Genomic DNA, 17852 nt, shown 5'->3' with positions numbered 1-17852 from the left:
AGCAGGTGCAGATGGATTTTGAGCTTTCCCTCTGCTTATTTTGCCTCTCACTCATCAAACAGTCTAGAGTTACCATGAGATTAGTGAGTGGGAGAGGTGGGCAGGTTGGGACTAAACCCCCTTTTTTTTGCCTAATGGACACTAATCACAAACTAGCTGCAAGATTGCTTCAGAAGCACTCGTAAATCTATGCGGAACTACAAATGAACTAGTTTCCTTGGGTGTCTTTGACTCTAAGCTCAGGTCAGATTTTTCTCCAGCAGGTCAAACCGCTAAACTTCTGTCATGACTGAACCCAGATCTGCACTTTTAGCACATCACTGAGCAAGTGACGATGCAAAGCGAATCCAAAAAGGAGGGAGAGCAGAGACCTTCCTGTGAGCTGGGACTTCCTCTCAGCACCATGCTAACAGGGGCTCCTTACAGAGGTCCCATTGTGTACAAGGGCCCCATGGATCCCCTCATACATGAAAGTAACACATGCCAGATCTTCACTACAGGAAAAGAGGGACAAATATTTCAGTCTGATTGGACTCTTAAATAAATAGGATACTCTTGTAAAGGATAATACAATATTTCCCATTGGTGAGGGGAGGGGGGTCTTTGCTCTTCAATTCTCTTTGTGTCTGATGTGTGTGTGTGTGTGTGTGCTATTTGAAAGTCTTGTGCATGCGGGTGTACAGTGTGGGGTGGGTGCACTCAGAGTGACCAAAAGCAATCTGCTCCGGTCCAATCAGCCTCAGTGCCTACCTTCACACATAAGCGGCAGGGCACTCGGGTCCACCGGAGCACACAGACCTACACGTACACATACACCTGGGACACTTGTCACATCCACAAAACACACACACACACACACACACACACACACACCTTTCACACATTTCACACACGCACCCACCCACCTTCAAGGCACCCTGTGCAACGTCTCACCATTGACCAAGTCCTGGAGCCCTCAGCATCTCCATCACAGCTGAAGGGACCATTCGGGAAAGCAGGAGACAGAGGTAAGGGTTCCTAATGTTGCGTTCATGCTTGCTAAGTGGCTCTTTGCTGCAAGAGATTAGGCAAAAAAAAAAAGGTGCATGACTAACCCATTTTGAAAACAATGTCATTTAGGGTTTAAACAGGAGCTGTAGCACTAAGTGGTTGGAAATGCTTTTGTTTTCAATCCTGGTTTTGCTTTGGGAGTTTTAAATCTGGCAAAATCATTAGACTTTTTTATTTATTTTATTTTAATGTGCTGTTAATAAACTCATGGGCTTTTGCTAATGTAACTCATGTGGGTTTTAGACAGGTGTTAGGCATCATTTACCTATTTAGCACCTTTTATGATTTACTTTCAGTGAGTTAAATTTAACTCCTTTATTTCCTATGTCTAGATAAGTTTGCAGGAAATTTCAAGAAAATCTTGCACAGTTTTTGCAAATGCTTTCCTATAAAGCACATTTAATCGTAAAAAAAATATATATATATATATATTTGTCACTCTGTAAAGCCATTTGTTGGACCTGCATGGAAGGCTTTTATGGTGCAAAGACACCACATTGTTCCGCAACCTGCAGCAAGAGGACATCATCGAGTTTGCTTGTGGTTTTTGAGGGGGAACGCTAGAATCACTGCATATCAGGCATGCCCAGTGAGTAGCCAAACATAACAAGGAGGCAGTCTGGAGGCGACACACAAACACAGTATAAAAGCAAACCTCTGTGCTGTCTTCAGTATAGTCCTTTCAGTCAAGCTGTGCTGGACGTCTGATAGAAAGTTTGTTTCCGCACCAATGCCAACTCAACTCTTTTTTAATGCAGAGTGCATTAGGTTCATATTGTAGGCTGTACAAAGACTGGTTGGAATAAATATAACCATCGTCCTCATCCTATTCATGACTGAAAAACAGGAAGTGTTGGGGATTTTTTATTTTTTTTGTTCAAAATCTGTTGTGAATCCAAAATAGAAGCAGAGGTTTCGCAGTTTTCTCACTCTGAAAGATAGATGTGTCTCAACACACCTTTCTAAGTGTGTGCACAAATATGTGTCTGTGTGTGTTTGAGCACCATCACTGCTGAATGAAGCTTTTCCTTGCAGCAGTAACTCGCTGCCATCCTGTCCACAAACCTCGGTGGAATTTGGAGTTTGAGTGCTGAGACAGGCAGCGACCTGGCCTCATAAAGGCTCTCTGTAAAGGGTGAGGGGTCGGGGTTAGCTTAGAAAACCTGTCTCTCTCTTTTTCTCACTGACTTGCGCTCTCCTATCCAGTTTTTCTTCCCCTCCTTACTCTCTCCATCTAACCCTGAGGGCCAACATTATGTCTCTGTCTGCCTCTTCATCTCACTCTTCTTCCTCTTTTTCCCTGCTCTCCATTTCCTCGCCCTGGCCTAATGGACTCTCTTTAAACTCTGCTATCAAAAGTATGCTGCAACATGGTAACACTTGCAGGATGTGAATACTGGCACACTGGGCGGTCATGTTGTCAGACATTTAATCCTCAATCCTAATGTTTGTAGGGGGTCAGCTTATTAGGCACTAATCAACATATTCTAATCGTATTAGTGCTTCCCACTTTGGAATACCTCTCACAGCAAGGCCTGTGCAGCAGAGGAAATCAACCAGATTATAAGCAGCTGCTTTCTAGGTCAGGGTAGTTAAAGTAGATCTGTGCACAGTGAAAAATGCATGTTAATTTTAGACTCAAGTAGAAAGTCTTTATTGTCTTTGGCTTATTTTGCCAAGAATTTTGCTAAAGTTTGCTTGTTCTGATAAAAATTTTCAGAGCTCTTGATGCCAAAAGCCAATTTAATCACTGAAATCCCTATAACATAGGACTAAAAGCTGAACTTCCGTGTTAGTGCTTTTCTTTCATTATCTGGATAAGTGTTGCCTAGTCCTAGCAGTACACACTGGCCTGAAAGTTTTAGATCTGTCCCAGCCTCAATGCACGTGATTTAAAGGAATAAATGACCTTTAACAACTTGCCATCGGGTTTTGCAGAAGCCTGTTAGCAGAAAAATATCTAAAACAGACAGGTTTGTGTAACCTAAAGACCAGGAAACTGAAGGATGTTACCAAACTGATAAGACCATCCCCACATTTGTTTCTGTGAAAACGCAAGAGATTTGAAGGAAACTTTATCCACACTGCCAAGACAGTTTTATAGTATTTTTGTTTTTTTGATTAACTGGACAGATTTTTCATGCTATAGTGGTTTGCAATATGTCTTTTACATAGACAAACTCTTTTTGTTGCAATTTCATGAAGTGAAATTGACAAAAGAGAGTATCCAAGAACATGAACAGAATGACTAGAATTCCTAGAGCAATTAAAACTCACAGGAGTTTCTAAACCTAACCAAGCAATGAGTAGAAACAAAAGCATTATACCCTAAAACTTAAAGGCAATGGGAAGCATTTTATTTGGCATTGCTGCCCCAACTGCATGCCCTCTATGAAAGCGAAATTTAGTCCTGACCTTAAATAGACAAGGGTCTTTGTCCACCATCACAATGCTGACATGGTTATGGTCTGGTCCGTTCACATGTTTCTTTGAGACTTCAACAGTATTTTACCAAAGCATAATGAATCTACAATCATTTCCTCCTTAAACATTTAAATGTCTCAACTTTCACTCCTAAATGACATTCCAAAAAACATTGTCTGATTCAATAGTGGAGAAGCTCTGATATTCCCTGTTGACGCACCCAAGTGTAGCACTTATCTGAACCAAGAGAGCTTCTCCTTTAAACAGCGAGGCTCTGGTTCAGTGAAAAAAGAGGCCCTCGTATTTTGATCCCTTAGCTGTCAGCGCCTGTGTAATGAGATCAGTGACCTTAGCGGGACCCAAAGTCAGGCCAGTCTTCAGAAACTACCCATGGTTTATAGGAACATTGTTGTCAGCTATATGGAGCCTCATGGCATCTCGTGCTGTGCACCAAAAGTGCATGGAAGTACAGTTCAATTCTGTAGCACATCCTTGTTTTTAACAATAGAAGCTGTTGTGCTACTGCAATCTGCCAGTTCAAAGCTGATCTTTGATAGCTTCTGTGTTTTTACATGTTTGCAGTTTTTATGGTTTAAAATTATCTTGATTCTGAAATACTTATAACAAGAAATACAGTACTATCCCTAACAAACTCAGCTTGTGAAAGTTGAATTTCAGCCACAGTGTATGGATTGTGTGTTCTGCTTCTACATCTTCTAATCTACAGAATCCCCCCTTTTAACTCCCCAACTCTCTGTCTCTGTCCAGGAGGATTATGAGGATGTTTTTGCGGCTCGTGTTGGGACTTTTCGTCCTCAAAGCGGCGTTAGCCAGTCCCAGATTTTCCCGACAATCGGATTTGGACTTGTACTACAATGGTAACTTTGATGGTGAAGAAGACAACTTTGAAGACGGCTTTGATTATGACGATGGACTGACAGTTGATGAGACAGAGGTAGGAACATTTATGGGTCCATATCTTTTGCACAAACTTACAACACTGTAGTGTTTAATTCATTAGCAAATGTAGTGAATTATATGTTAAAAACTAATATTTTTGTTGTAAAATTGAATTACTGGGAGTACATCTTTTGATATAAGAGATCATATTTTGCATTTTTAAATTGCAAATTAACCTATGCACAATTTTAACTCACGTAGGATTATGTAATTTGATGTGTCAGTTTGATTTACTGCTCAGACAAACTTTAATATAACTTTTCGACCTATATATATGCACAATTTGCACATTTCACTTGTTAGATTTGTTAAATGTAACAAATTATGGTTAAAAATACTATATTTTGTTAAATGTCTGTTTTTAAACTGAGGAAACCAGGTTCACTGAGCAGACCCTTGACTCCCTCAAAAGAGATGATTTTGAAGTGAAGCAAACTGCTTTTCAGTTTTTTGCACCATTGCGTTTAAAATTCTTGAACTTTATGCTTTGGCCAGTAGAAGTATAAAACAGAACATCCATGGCATGCATCTGGAGCAGTTTGAACTGTGTAATCAATCAGTGTAGGCCTCTGCGTTTGCTCTGGAGAGTCAAAGACGGAGCGACATTTAACCACATTGCTGATGAACATTTAGAACTTTGTTTTTTGTCACTTTTAATTTATGTTTGTTAAACCACTGCTAAAACGAGCACAGCAGTGCCTAAGGTTTGGCTTTTTCATTGTTCTTTTTATGTTTTCTTGGCCACAGCAGGAACACATTTTTTTTAGGTTTCAAACTTTACATGACAAATGAATACCAGCAGTTCCCCTTTAAGATTCAGCTGACTGTAACACAGCAACATTTGGCTTTACCCAAGTTAGCGTTCCTAAGCAAGAAAATTAGGCTAAGGCTTGGTGAAAACAGCCCAGGGAAACTCTTCACACAGGCGTTTTAGCTGCCTTCTCTTGGGGCTTTAATTTAAGATAAACTTGACATGGATTAAACTCTTTACAGCTGCTGAAAGCACTTAAATCATATTTTTTATGGTCAAAACCAACATGTTTTTCTTCCTTAAACCTTACCAAACACTGAGAACTATACCCACTGCCACTTTTAAGCTTTAATCAGCATGACCGAGCACTGTCGAGTAACATTTAAAGCTACATATGCAATTGTATGTCGGAAAAATTATTGTTTTGCTTTGAAACCGCTTTAATAATATTTAGCCAAACTGGATAAAATGCAGCTGACTGCTTAAAACTCTGTGGGAGTCTGCTGTTCTAGTCTTTCTCATTTGAATAAACACAACGCTTTGAGTCATAATTGCAGCACTGCAAAGTCACATTTTCCGAGAATCTGTTGTTTAGCTTTGTTGATAACCTAGTAAAAATGTGAGGTGGCAAATCTTCAGAAGAACAGAGATTAAATGTGTTTTTATATATATACAAACAGGGAAAATCTCAGGGGAGAAATGAGGCAGTGATGAGCTTCATGCCTCTGGAATGCTGAGTCTTTACTTTTCATGGTTTGGTATTCCATCTTCTTTCTCTGCAGGGCTTGTCTCTTTTGAATAAAATAAAAGCTCATCTATGTTGTTATTTAAGCAAATTATCTTCAGTCTGGTGCATTCAGATACTTTAATCACCATCTTTGGGTTGATTCAGGCACTTTTTTTTAGCTGTGCAGTTCACTCCATCGTTGAAAGAACTGCTTTAAGTTTTACTTAGAACTTTTAACTTTGTGCAACAGCAGAGCAGTTTTTTACATTGCTATGCCTTTTAAATCTAGTTGTTTCAACTATCACTAAGGTCTTGGAGGTAACTTTTAAAGAAATCTGTTTGCAAAGCTGCTGTACCGATATTTATTGCACTATTTTCCAAAGTGCTTTCCAGTTATCCCTGAAGCTCTTTGTGACTGTTTCTGGGAAAACAATCATGTTTAAATGTTAACATTATTTTTTAAATAATAGATTCTTGTCCGATTTTTGTGTGTAATAAATATAGAAGGAGTGCCTCCAGAAAGGATTTAAAGAGGTAGCCAAATGGATGCTACTATTAATCTTGGGCTGAAAACCAAGAACCATAAAAGAATTTCAGGAGTTTTATTGTGCTGTTGTCATATGTAGGCAATGTGTAAGTTAGGGAATCACCTTCTGATATAGGCATGCTTTGTTTTTTTAACTTTACAGTTGATGTTAGTAGCTGAATCTAGGATTCCTTGAAGGAACGTAAATGCCAAGATTTAAACAAAGATCTCCCACTGTCAGTGAGCTCACAGAGTGTGTTGGGGATGACTCTCAGCTACCACCACACCAGGTTTTATCTCAACATTTGTGAAACTGACTGAGTTATAGCCATTTTTGTGTTTTCTAAGGTTGATTAGCTGTGACAGTCATCCTAAATCAAGCTGACTGTTAAAGTTAATTTGTTAATCTACATCAACTTATTACTTTTTGAGGGTTTCTTTAAAATCTGTCCAGTACTTCAGAAAATAGTTGATAACAGACAGATTATATGACATTGTCAGACCAAGGGGGCAGTGGGGGTGGTCAGCAGATTAATATGAAGGGCCTTTGCCCCACCTGGCTGTCCCTTGGAAGCGCCCCTGTAATATATTGTGATATAGATTTCACTTTGAAATACATGTTTTAGCTTGAATACAACTTTAGAGAAATAGTTTTAGCATTTTGGAAAGTGTCTTTATTTGCTTCCTTGCAAAACAGCCATATGAGAAGATCGATACAAGGCTTTTATTTACATACACACAAAACAATGTACTCTAACCAGACCCTCTAAGATTTGCCCAGAATGTTTTGTCTTCTTTGTTTAATTCAGACAGAAACCAGATTTGTCTACTCCATAAAGAAATGAGTGTAATATGACCATAGTCTGAATGCCACTTATGCCCCAAACACTAATCTTAGAAGCCTAAAATCTTATTATGTAAATATTTTCAGGACAACCCCCATAACACAAAAAATAAATAAATTAATTAAATGACTAAACTTATCAATGATGCCATAAACACATGACTCTTGGTCAGTAAAATATTAAGTATATACAAGTCAAGTTTCTCTGTACAGCATATTTTAAACAGCAATCAGATACGCTAAGTTCTTGGATGAAATAAAAACAACAAAAAGTAAACATTTAAAAACAAACAAAGTTTAAAACATTCTAACAAATGCATTAAACAAAATGTTAAAATATATGTTGTTCTAACTCTACCCTCCATCTGGTAACATGTCAGACAATCTGCATTGGTTTATATTGAAAACATTATGTTTTAGTGAGACTTAAACTATATCTGTAGACACATGAGTATAAAAGTTTTAGTGATTGCACAATTATTTAGTCTCTACTGCAAAAACTGTGACCATTTTGACCAAATTTTGACCAATGTAGCCATTACATGTTCTGTCACAAGATCTGGTTAAAGCCTGTGCCTAGTGGGCAATGTGGGTACTGCACTTTAAGTGAATTACCACTCACTGCATTAGTAAAGGAGACAATAACAAGCAAGCCAAAAAGATTCATTTATATGTAATATGAGAATGTTATGTCGTCCTAACCCTAAATATAAAAATTTAATGCCTCATTTTGCAGTGTTGAATTCCTAAACCTAACCAAATAGTTCTTAATGCCTAAACATAACCACAAATGAAAGAGGAAGAAAATTGCTTGAATTTCTTTCATTTTCTCTGTTGGAAAATGATCATGCTTGAAGGCAAATGCAAAGCTTTGCAGCGTTCTGTCTCATGGCAGATCTTTCAGAACACTGACTGATATAAACTGCAGCAGCAGCGTAACATTTGGTTCTGGCTTCACATTCTGTACCTTTTTACAGTGTATTCTGTTCTCCTGCTTTCAGAGCTTTGAAACTTTTTTTTTATTTATTTATCTATTTATTTTTGGTTGCTAGCCTTTAACCTCTTCTTTTCCCTGAGGTATCCATGTTTGCTCTGGAGAAAAGGGGGGAAATGAAGGGGAGAGCTGGTGTGAACCAACTCTGTGCATGACTTTTCAAAGGCTCACCTTGTTGCATCCAAAACTGCATCTGAGCCAAACTTCAGAACGTGACATTCAGTCCTGAATCTCTCTTCACTGCTGCTTCTTTTTTTTTTTTTCCTTTAACATTTCTGGTGACCTGAACGTGCCAGACGAACTATTTTCATTCTCCAAACATATTTTAATTATGTCACCTCTTGGCTTGTTGATATCTGATTGTTTTGGTTTAAATCAATTGCATAGACTCGGATATGGATCTTTGTAGCTACCATGTGTGTCTTGGTTCCACATGGACCATTCCTTTTTTGGTGCGTTGAGTCATCCAGAGTGTCAGGCACTACCTCAGGCAGTGTGTGGGAGTTCATTACCCTCCTCTGGAAAATGGTAGAACTGCAGGTCCCATCAAACACCGGAACATGAAACGACAACTGCAGTGAACTAATGCAACTAGAAAACCAGCTGGATAGACTTGAAGCATTTAATGAGATGAGGAATTCATAAAGCCTTGCTGGTTTTTGCAACATGAAACAAAAGTGCAAAGCCTTTTACTCATGAGGTTGTTTGGTATTTTGAAACTAGGTGAGATTTTTCCATCATTTGGGGCTTTGAATGTGGTAAAGTTCTCTGTGAACTCAGAGAAAGTTCATTACCGCTCATTACAGGTCAGTGTCTAATCAAATAAGAGTTAAGGGCTGAATTCCTCAAAATGTGAAAGAAAATGTATTTTACTTGGAACAAAATTGATCCAGGGTTCAATGAGGTTTCTTTTGTACACTATATTGTCATTTAAATCATATATTTAATGTAAACAAATGCATTAAGGAATTATTAATTATTTATGAAAGATTATAGTTGCTATCTTTGTGATAATCAGCTGTGTTTCTACTCCAAATACATTGTTAATGAACATTTTTGGGGGCTAAGATTCTCACTTTATTAGACCACTTTTGAAGGTTTGCTTCCATCTAGTGGTAAAAATGTTACGGCTTTATGTAAACACCTGATTCAGTGGGTAAATGACCTCTTCATGTTCTGCTGAAGCCTGTTAATGATACTGATTCAAATCAGGTGTGTTGGAGCAGAGAAACAAGTAAAACATGCAGGAAAAATAGAGCAAAGCCTAAATAATTATAATTGATCCATTAAAACAAACAGGTTACACTAGATACTTATTCTGAATAACTATGGTTTCTGTTGGCAAGAAATTTGGATTTTAATATATAATTTCATGTTACTTAAATAAATGAAACACTGAGCAACATCTTGAATAGAAAGAGTGAAAAATATCAACTAATATTGCCAGCATTCATTGTAGTTTTACAGGTTTTTGTTGCCTTGTTAAATTTAATGGTTTTCATGTGTACTAAATTATTTGGACTTACCCTGGGAATTAAATTGCTGTTTCTTAAAACTGCCTTCAAATGACAAACTACATACTGGTACTTGTATTATCTTTAATTGGATGCAGAGTTATAAGCATGTAAATCCTTTTTTACTGAGAGTAGAGCAACATTTTTGGCCTTCATATTATTGGATTAGAAAAAGTTACTCTGAGTGATGAAAAATTAACCCCTTATTAGTTTAGGAATCTTTATTTTATGTTCAAATATTACTTTTTTTGAACGTTTTTCACTCACCGCTGGTGTTTTTTTCTCAGACAGAGACTGAAACGCCTAATGAACTGGACTTTAACTACACACCAGAGGACTCGTTCGAAGAGGAGAAAGTGGAAGAGGAGGAGGAAGCAGAAGAGCACGTAGAAGAGGAGGAAGAAGAGGAGCTGCCTCTAAGACCCCAACCTATCCCCCAGGGTTCTGGGGGGTCTGGTGTTCTCATGGGCCCAGACACACAAACAGGTCTGAAAAACTACAAAGAAAATTTAGATCTGTACTTTTAAAAGCAGAATGTTGCGTGATTAAACAGTCCAGTTTGAGGGAGGACCTTGCACTTCTTTTAGTTTGTGGAGTCTTAAAGCAGCTTTAATACCAAAAGCACCACTCACATGTCTTCTAAAGCTATCCTGTTCCCATCTGTCATAAGCATGTCATCCATTTACCAGTTAATGGTTAAATGTGTTCATTGTATCCGTTTGTCTGTCTGTCTTAACCTAATCATCACCAAACCCAATTAATGATCTGTTTCAGTCTCATCTGTCTGTTTATCACTACCTCATCTTGTCTCTAACAAGAGGTGGAGCTGCGTCAGACGTCCGTTGATACTCTTCATGTCTCTGGGGATTTTGGAGGATCTGTGGGGTCAGGAGCCTTGGGAGCTTCTGGAGCCTCCGGGTCTGGAGGCTCAGGGGACATACTGGTCTCTGGAGCCTCTGGGAGCTCGGGCGATATCATCCTGATGTCCGGAGACTCCATAGAGCTGATTAGTTCTGGTGGATCCGGCGAGTACTTTCTGTCCGGGGATGTCCTGATATCCGGGGATTTTCCAGTATCTGGAGATATGATCGAATCAGGATCCGGAGATACCATAGAACCTGGTGTTTCCGGAGTTTCTGGAGAAGTTCCCTCTGGAGAATTTGGGATTGTCCCTGAACTCCCCATTGGCTTTGGAGGATCCGGGGACCAGTCTGGCTCTGGGTTCTCTGGAGATCTTTCAATCTCAGGAGATCTTTTAATCTCAGGAGGCTTTGGAATCTCCTGGGTTTCTGGAGACTCTATGGATTTGGGTCAATCAGGGATAACTTTAATATCTGGAGGTTAGTACTCTCACAAAGCTTTTAATAAAGCTTGAGACCATTTTTTTCTGTCATTAACTTGTTTTTCATATGATTTATGTCTTAAATTCCATTTAACTTGAAATGTGGTTAAATGTTGATAATTATTTGTGCTTCACAATGTCATTGTGTTCATGTTTTCCCATAATTGTGCCTTTCTAACATCCTGTCTCATCTAAAATGTGAGTGTGATTGATTGTCCCTCTTAACCTTTCACCTCCTAACACCAACCCTTGGCTCTAACAAGAGGAGGAGCTGCCTCTCAGACCTGAAACTGTTCCCCAAGAAGTATCAGATATCTCTGGGGAGATCTCAGGAGCTTCGGGGATCTCTGGAGCTTCAGGGGGTATTGACACCTCTGGAGGTTTAGAGATTTCTGGAACCTCTGGGATCAGCGGTGTCTCTAGTTCTGGAGACACTGATGAGCCTGAACTAGTAACTCTGCTCCCTGGAACTGATGAAGGTCAGTATTGAATTTAGGCTTTTGTGTGGCACATTAAAGACAGGGCAAAAGCTAAACTTTATCAGACATTAAAAAGTCAGTTTAGTTGCACTCCATTGACTTCAGATTGTGTTTAATTCTGGTTCATATTTGTGCACTTGGAAGTAGATTCAAGAAATATAAAATGGCAGCTTGAGGGACTTTGAGATCATAAGTATTTGTAGTTTCAAAACAGATAATATTACTCTATTGAGGGAGTTGCTTTCCACTTCTCCAGTGGAGGATGAGATCAACCTCTGAATAATTAAAATTAGGCTTCAGACACATTGAGTTTGAGTGTTTTTGAATCAGTAGGACTGTGCAGTTGGTTTCCCGGCTTCATATAAGTCACACACCAAACTTTCCTCTTGGCGTACTTTATGACAAAGGTTATAAACTGGTAAGAAATGAGAAGGTAGACAAGCATGAAACAAACAAAAAAAAGTGTAAATAAATTGTATGTTTGTGAAATATTATAGAGCTTGCAAAAGTGGCCATCTCATACCGAAGGCCACCGAAACCTATTTAACTTGCTTCTCTGTATTTTTTTTATTATACGCATCTTTTTTTCTCTAACCCCCACCATAAATGTTTCATGTTTTAACACCATAAAGTCATTTTCCTTTAACCTATGTTCATAAATGCAAACCCCCCCCATATGGTTAACGCTGCTAAAATTCTTTACTGCGGCAAACAGTGGGCTGCTGATTGCCAGACTTCCTGTCCTGTGTCCATGTTGGTCTAACCTCTTCCTTTAACACCTAATCTTGTCTCTAACAAGAGGAGGAGCTGCTTCCAACCACATCAGCACCCTCTCAGGAGGGGAAAACCAGTGTAGAGGAGACAGTGAGCTCTGGTGAGCCAGAGGAGCCTGATGAGGAAGTGGTTGACGCAAAAGGTCAGTACTGAGCAGCGGCCTGGTTCAGTGTGATTAAAGAATCCGGGTCCCTTTGGAAAGCCTATTATCCTGCATTCGGAGTTCTCTTTTATTTGATATTTAATTTTTGCGAGACATAGAGCACTGCGTGGAGGGATCCGAAACAGGACAGTCAACCCAGTGAAGTCAAGATGGTTAAACCATTTAATGAAATAATGAGCCCAAGCCAAAAGGTTCCAGGGCAAACAAGGTTTAACAAACTGAGTGAAGGGTTTTATAAGAGTTAGGAGTTTTACCAAGGATGCTGGCGTTTCCGTTTCCGTTTCCGTTTTCGCTCTGCTCTTCGTTTTAAAGCTGCAAAAATAAAGTTTATATGCAATGTGAAAATTTTTTGCGGAAACAGACAAAAAACGGAACTGGGACACACAAGATGTCCATCAGTATATATCTGGTACGCCAGTGGTTCCCAAACCTTTCAGCTTTCGACCCATAAATGAATTGTGACAAAGGTGTGTGACCCCATCTGTTGGCTGTTTAAATATCCAAAAATGGTAATGACCCTATTAAATAAGAGCATAAAGACTACACAAACAGTCCTAACATCCATTATGCTATTTTTTATAAACAATTTATGATTTGAATTTCAATTCTCTGTCACAATTATGGTGCAAATATATCATAAAAACCAGTTTTTTAATTGTAGGTTGATATCTGGAGATTATCTAAGGACCGCTACTTGGTGTTGCGTGACCCACATTGGGGTTCTATTCGCTTTAGTTTTAGTTTTTTGTTTTTTTTGTTGTAGGAATGCCCGTTTGCCTGCTGTGCACGTGCCTCGGTGGTTCGGTCTACTGTGACGACATGAAGCTGAATGGTGTTCCACCTCTGCCCAAAGACACCACTCACTTCTACGCCCGCTACAACAAAATCACAAAGATCAACAAGTCCGACTTCGCCAACATGAGTATGTTTCCTGCCTGAATGAAAATGCACGAGCATTAGCCGGCGAACACACACACACACACACACACACACACAAACACACATCAGTATCTCAGAGAGTTGTTCTCGTCCAGACAAACTGAAGAGGATCGACCTGACTGCCAACGACATCACGTCTATCGAGGACAGAGCTTTCATGGGTCTGCCTGAGCTGGAGGAGCTGATCATCAGAGAAAATTACGTCAGGCAGCTGCCATCTCTCCCAGAGACCATGACGCTGATTGATGCCAGCCACAACAACATTGACTCAAAGGGTATTCACAGAGAGGCATTCAAAGTATGTACAACCTATTCAGAAACTTCTTTTAGAATGGCTGCATGCTTCATAATTACCAATAAGGGACATAAAAATTTTCAAATGTATGTTTGAGTCTGTGTGGGTTTTCTTTCTTGCGTTGCAGGACATGAGAGGGCTGTTGTACTTGTACCTAACTGACAACAACATTGATTACATCCCAGTGCCTTTACCAGACAGCCTGCGATCTTTACATCTACAGGTATATCACCTTAACATGCACGTCTCATCGCTTACTTCACTCAAAAATTCTCCAGAATGAAAGCTTTTTCCGCACATTGTGCTTTCGCTGAAGAAAACCGAATCCCCTTCCGTTCTGTTGCAGCGAAACAACATTCAAATGATGCACGAGGACACATTCTGCAACCTGAATGACTTCAACTACATCAGGAACGCGCTGGAGGACATCCGCCTGGACGGCAACCCCATCAACCTCAGCAAGACCCCGCAGGCGTACATCTGCCTGCCCCGTATACCCATCGGGAATCTCATTTAGCCAGCACAAGACTTACACGCAGGTGCAACCGCGCGCACACATATTTGTACATACCGACACAACAGACTTAAAATGAGCTCACAGCTCAGCGCCAACAAGCTACCAGTCGCCACCGCGCGTTTTCAACTTCCTGTCATACATGCTGCTGACGTAAATCCGTGAAACTGTGTGTAAACTGTGTCTCATTATCAGCCAAAAAACCACGACGAGTACAAGCGAGATCCTGACAACCATGCACATATGCACTGCTCTACCTTCTGCCTGATCTTCAGACGTTTACGTCTCGGACACAGCAGCACACTTGTACATTGAAATATGACAAAAGCACAACACGTGAGAAATCCCTCAAACTGCTCTACAACTTGATCAGAAGTTAAGTTCTTCCTGTTCAGAGTCTTCCTATGACTTGTCATCGACAACCAACTGGTGATATATTGTTTAAATATGTTTGTTTTGTAAAAAAATAAAATAAAAAGAAATATTAAGATTAAAGACTAATCTAACACTTTTGACGATGTATACTAGCATAAATCTATTGAAGCTGGAGCTTAATGAAAGGTAAATTGAATATCTAATACAATAAAAGATGCATTTAAACACAACTGCTGGTTGTACAGTTTGTACTATAATATAAAATATAAATATTCAGATTTTTTTTAACACAAACTACAATAATTGGCATTTTTCACGTCAAAACGTCACGCTTTACCCCTGTACCATAGGCAACACCGATCAACTAAAAACCATTGTTTGATTTGGGAGGGGAGGTTGTTGTTTTTGCTTGTGGAAGAGCTTGCTATTGTGTGATCTGAATGGAATAAAAGTGAATAAAGTCCTGAAGACCTCTCCAATGTGGAGAAGGCTCGATGTTTTTTTCTTTGAGAACTTTAAGGTTACAGATATTTGTAGGGTTGGATTTCTGTGATGACCACAGATGCATTTGCATGGATTTAACAGCTAATCAAAAATAAATCTTCTGAAACACATTTTTCACCCACATGTAAAGGTTTAGGAAACTGCAGATGCCCCCGTTTTATTAAAAGTTTTCCACAAGTTTTTCAAACAAATAAAGGAATCTCTCTTTCCCGTTTCCAGCATCTGAGTCCACCGCCTTGCTGTCGTCTTCTGTGGCGTTCTCAGTCCTTTCATTTCGGGCAGAAAACCTCTCCCATCTCGCCTTTTCTTTGTCCAGAGCCAGGCGCTCCCTGAGCAAAGCGTCTCTGTCCTTCTCAATCATCGACTTCTCCCTCTCCATCAACGCCCTCTCCCTCTCCATCACCGCTCTCTCCCTCTCCATCGTCACCCTCTCCCTCTCCATCACGGCCCGTTCCCTCTCCAGCAAGGCTCGTTCTCGATCCAGAGCCGTGATCTCTCTGTCCAGCAAGGCCCTCTCTCTTTGAAGCAGCGGCTGCTCCCTTTTAGTCGTCTGCTGTATACGGTCCTTCCCGGCCTCCACCTCTGGTAAGATGCGGTTTATCTCCTCGTATCTTTCCAGCACCGTCACGTCCTCCCCATCCTCCCCATCCTCCCCATCCTCCCCGTCCTCCTCTTTTCCATTTAGCGAAACCTCCATCTCTGGCTCACTAGCAACCAAATCTGTAACAGAAGAGAACTCCACATTTAAGACCCTTCTCTTTTTGGGCATCGACGCGGGTAAGAAATCGCTGTTGTTGCTGTTGTGGGGAAGGGCCTCGAGGATGGGGGCCGTGCCCTGCAGCCGACCCTCCATGGCGTCATCCATCAGGGAGAAAAAAGACCAGACTTCAGGAACGACTTTCACCCCCTCTGGAGGATACTTTAACTCCTGAGGAGAAATAATCAGGACAAACCAGTAAAATCAGCAATGAGTTCAAATACTAAACTAAGAGAAAGAACTCAGTACCTTATATTTCTTCTTCATGTTATCCCACTTTTTGGATGCTTGACGATGGGTCATCTTAAAATGCAATCCCATATGTTTCAGGATAGCTCTGAAAATACCATAGTGTTACGGTTTAGCAAGAGTGACACCATGTTTTTCAAGGTGAACTGATATAAACTATATTTGATACAAAAATTAAATCAGTGACATCAGTCTTCTACTTTGCAAAGGAAAAAGCATAGAAGCAGGACATATAAAGGACACCTACAAAAGGTGAAAGTATTTTTTAAAAAGACCATACTTTACCCTAAACATTTTTGTCACCTATGTACAATTATTGGAGGAAATTTTGTCTTGTTGGGTTTTTCTTATGAACACAAGAAAGGTAATATGTTAAACCTGTTTTGAAGTCTTCTTTCCATGAGCACTTCTAAGTGCTTGACCCACATGCTACTACAGCACTTTTTATTTACATACCTCCAAGCCCATTTTGAGCTATTTTTCCTTCCAGAGAAAAGATAACTATTTGAAATCCTCAATTTCACAAAGTCCTCGATTTCTTTATTGCTCACTGTAAGGGCAAAAAGACAATATAAGTAAACAGTAATAAAAACTGTATTGTACAACACAATAACCATCCTTACTCTAAAAGTAAGGTAATGACACTTACTACAAAGTGTGTACATGTGGAAATCTTTCGCTACTCTTTTGAGACGATAAATGATAATATTATTAGATGAGGCTGGCTGGTTTAAAAATGCTGGAACTGATTGACAGTCACTTTTTATGTAGAAATAAGCCATTAGTTAAAACTTCCCTATGGAGCATTCTTGCTAGGACCCTAAGCTAAGGTGTCGTTAGCTTCATTAAAGCTTTTCTGCCGTCTTCACTCACTTTTATACGTGAACTCGGCGGGGTTGATTTGATCACACACGCCGTTCGTGTACGAGTGGTCTTGCTGTTCCATAGTTTCCATTTTTTTTATGTTATTTGATTGGACAACCAAGCGTCCTTGGTAGGAAGAAATTGTTGGCTTCACTCGTCCTCCCTTCCGAAGGTTCCTACATTCTTCTTCGTGCATTTTAAAAAAGGTTCCAGTAGAGTTGCAGAATTAGCTCCCCGTCGCCCCCTAGCGTTAAGGTTGGGAAACAGGCGTCATCGATTTACTTATTGTTTATTTATTGAACAATAACACAAACTTATTAGATGTATTTGCAAAGCATATTTGAAAGCATATTTACCTATGAATAAAGCATAAATTTAAAAAAATTAGTCGACAGTTTAAATATTTATGTATCTTTATTCAAACACTCAATTTATCCCACAAGGGATATGTCATATTTTGAAACAGAATTATAAAATAAAATCAATAAAAATGGCATATTGTCTTTAGTTTGGAGAAACAGATTCAGTCCTTGCACTGTGTAGCAAATCCTCTTCCCAAATAAAAATGAAATAGAATAATCCTATGAGCTTCATTTGTTTAGTTTAACAGTCCATACACACTTATACTCCAGTAAAAAAGAGTACACTGTATGCACTTAAGTTACAATATGAGCTCACAGTAAACATAAACTGGTTAGTTACATAAGGTCATGAAGGCAGGGAGCATAACTGCAAACTAGTATTGTTATAAATTAGATTTTTTTTTAAATCTGTTTTGTTTACAAATGTCAAGAAATCACAAGCAAA

The 17852-nt window shown here is 39.4% G+C and overlaps 2 protein-coding genes across 2 annotated transcripts; one reads left to right on the top strand and one right to left on the bottom strand.

Moving 5' to 3' along the window:
- The first annotated feature begins 713 nt into the window (after positions 1–713).
- Positions 714–14763, top strand: epyc (epiphycan). Its single transcript, XM_017411717.3, has 10 exons — positions 714–1007; positions 4243–4429; positions 10078–10276; positions 10609–11130; positions 11396–11611; positions 12411–12527; positions 13312–13470; positions 13583–13785; positions 13910–14005; positions 14129–14763. The coding sequence occupies exons 2-10, from the start codon at positions 4250–4252 to the stop codon at positions 14297–14299; spliced, it is 1863 nt and encodes a 620-aa protein (XP_017267206.1). The 5' UTR covers positions 714–1007; positions 4243–4249; the 3' UTR covers positions 14300–14763.
- Positions 13293–17226, bottom strand: si:dkeyp-38g8.5 (uncharacterized protein LOC568385 homolog). Its single transcript, XM_017411718.3, has 4 exons — positions 17055–17226; positions 16638–16731; positions 16182–16269; positions 13293–16103 (listed from the first exon to the last, which is right to left on the bottom strand). Exons 1-4 carry the CDS (start codon positions 17134–17136, stop codon positions 15336–15338), a joined length of 1032 nt encoding a protein of 343 aa, XP_017267207.1. The 5' UTR covers positions 17137–17226; the 3' UTR covers positions 13293–15335.
- Between the last annotated feature and the right edge of the window lie 626 nt (positions 17227–17852).

Source organism: Kryptolebias marmoratus, linkage group LG18, assembly GCF_001649575.2.
Source record: "Kryptolebias marmoratus isolate JLee-2015 linkage group LG18, ASM164957v2, whole genome shotgun sequence".
Lineage (NCBI taxonomy): Eukaryota > Metazoa > Chordata > Actinopteri > Cyprinodontiformes > Rivulidae > Kryptolebias > Kryptolebias marmoratus.
Note: the sequence above shows the minus strand (reverse complement) of the source record. Positions and strands in the feature narration are given on the sequence as shown.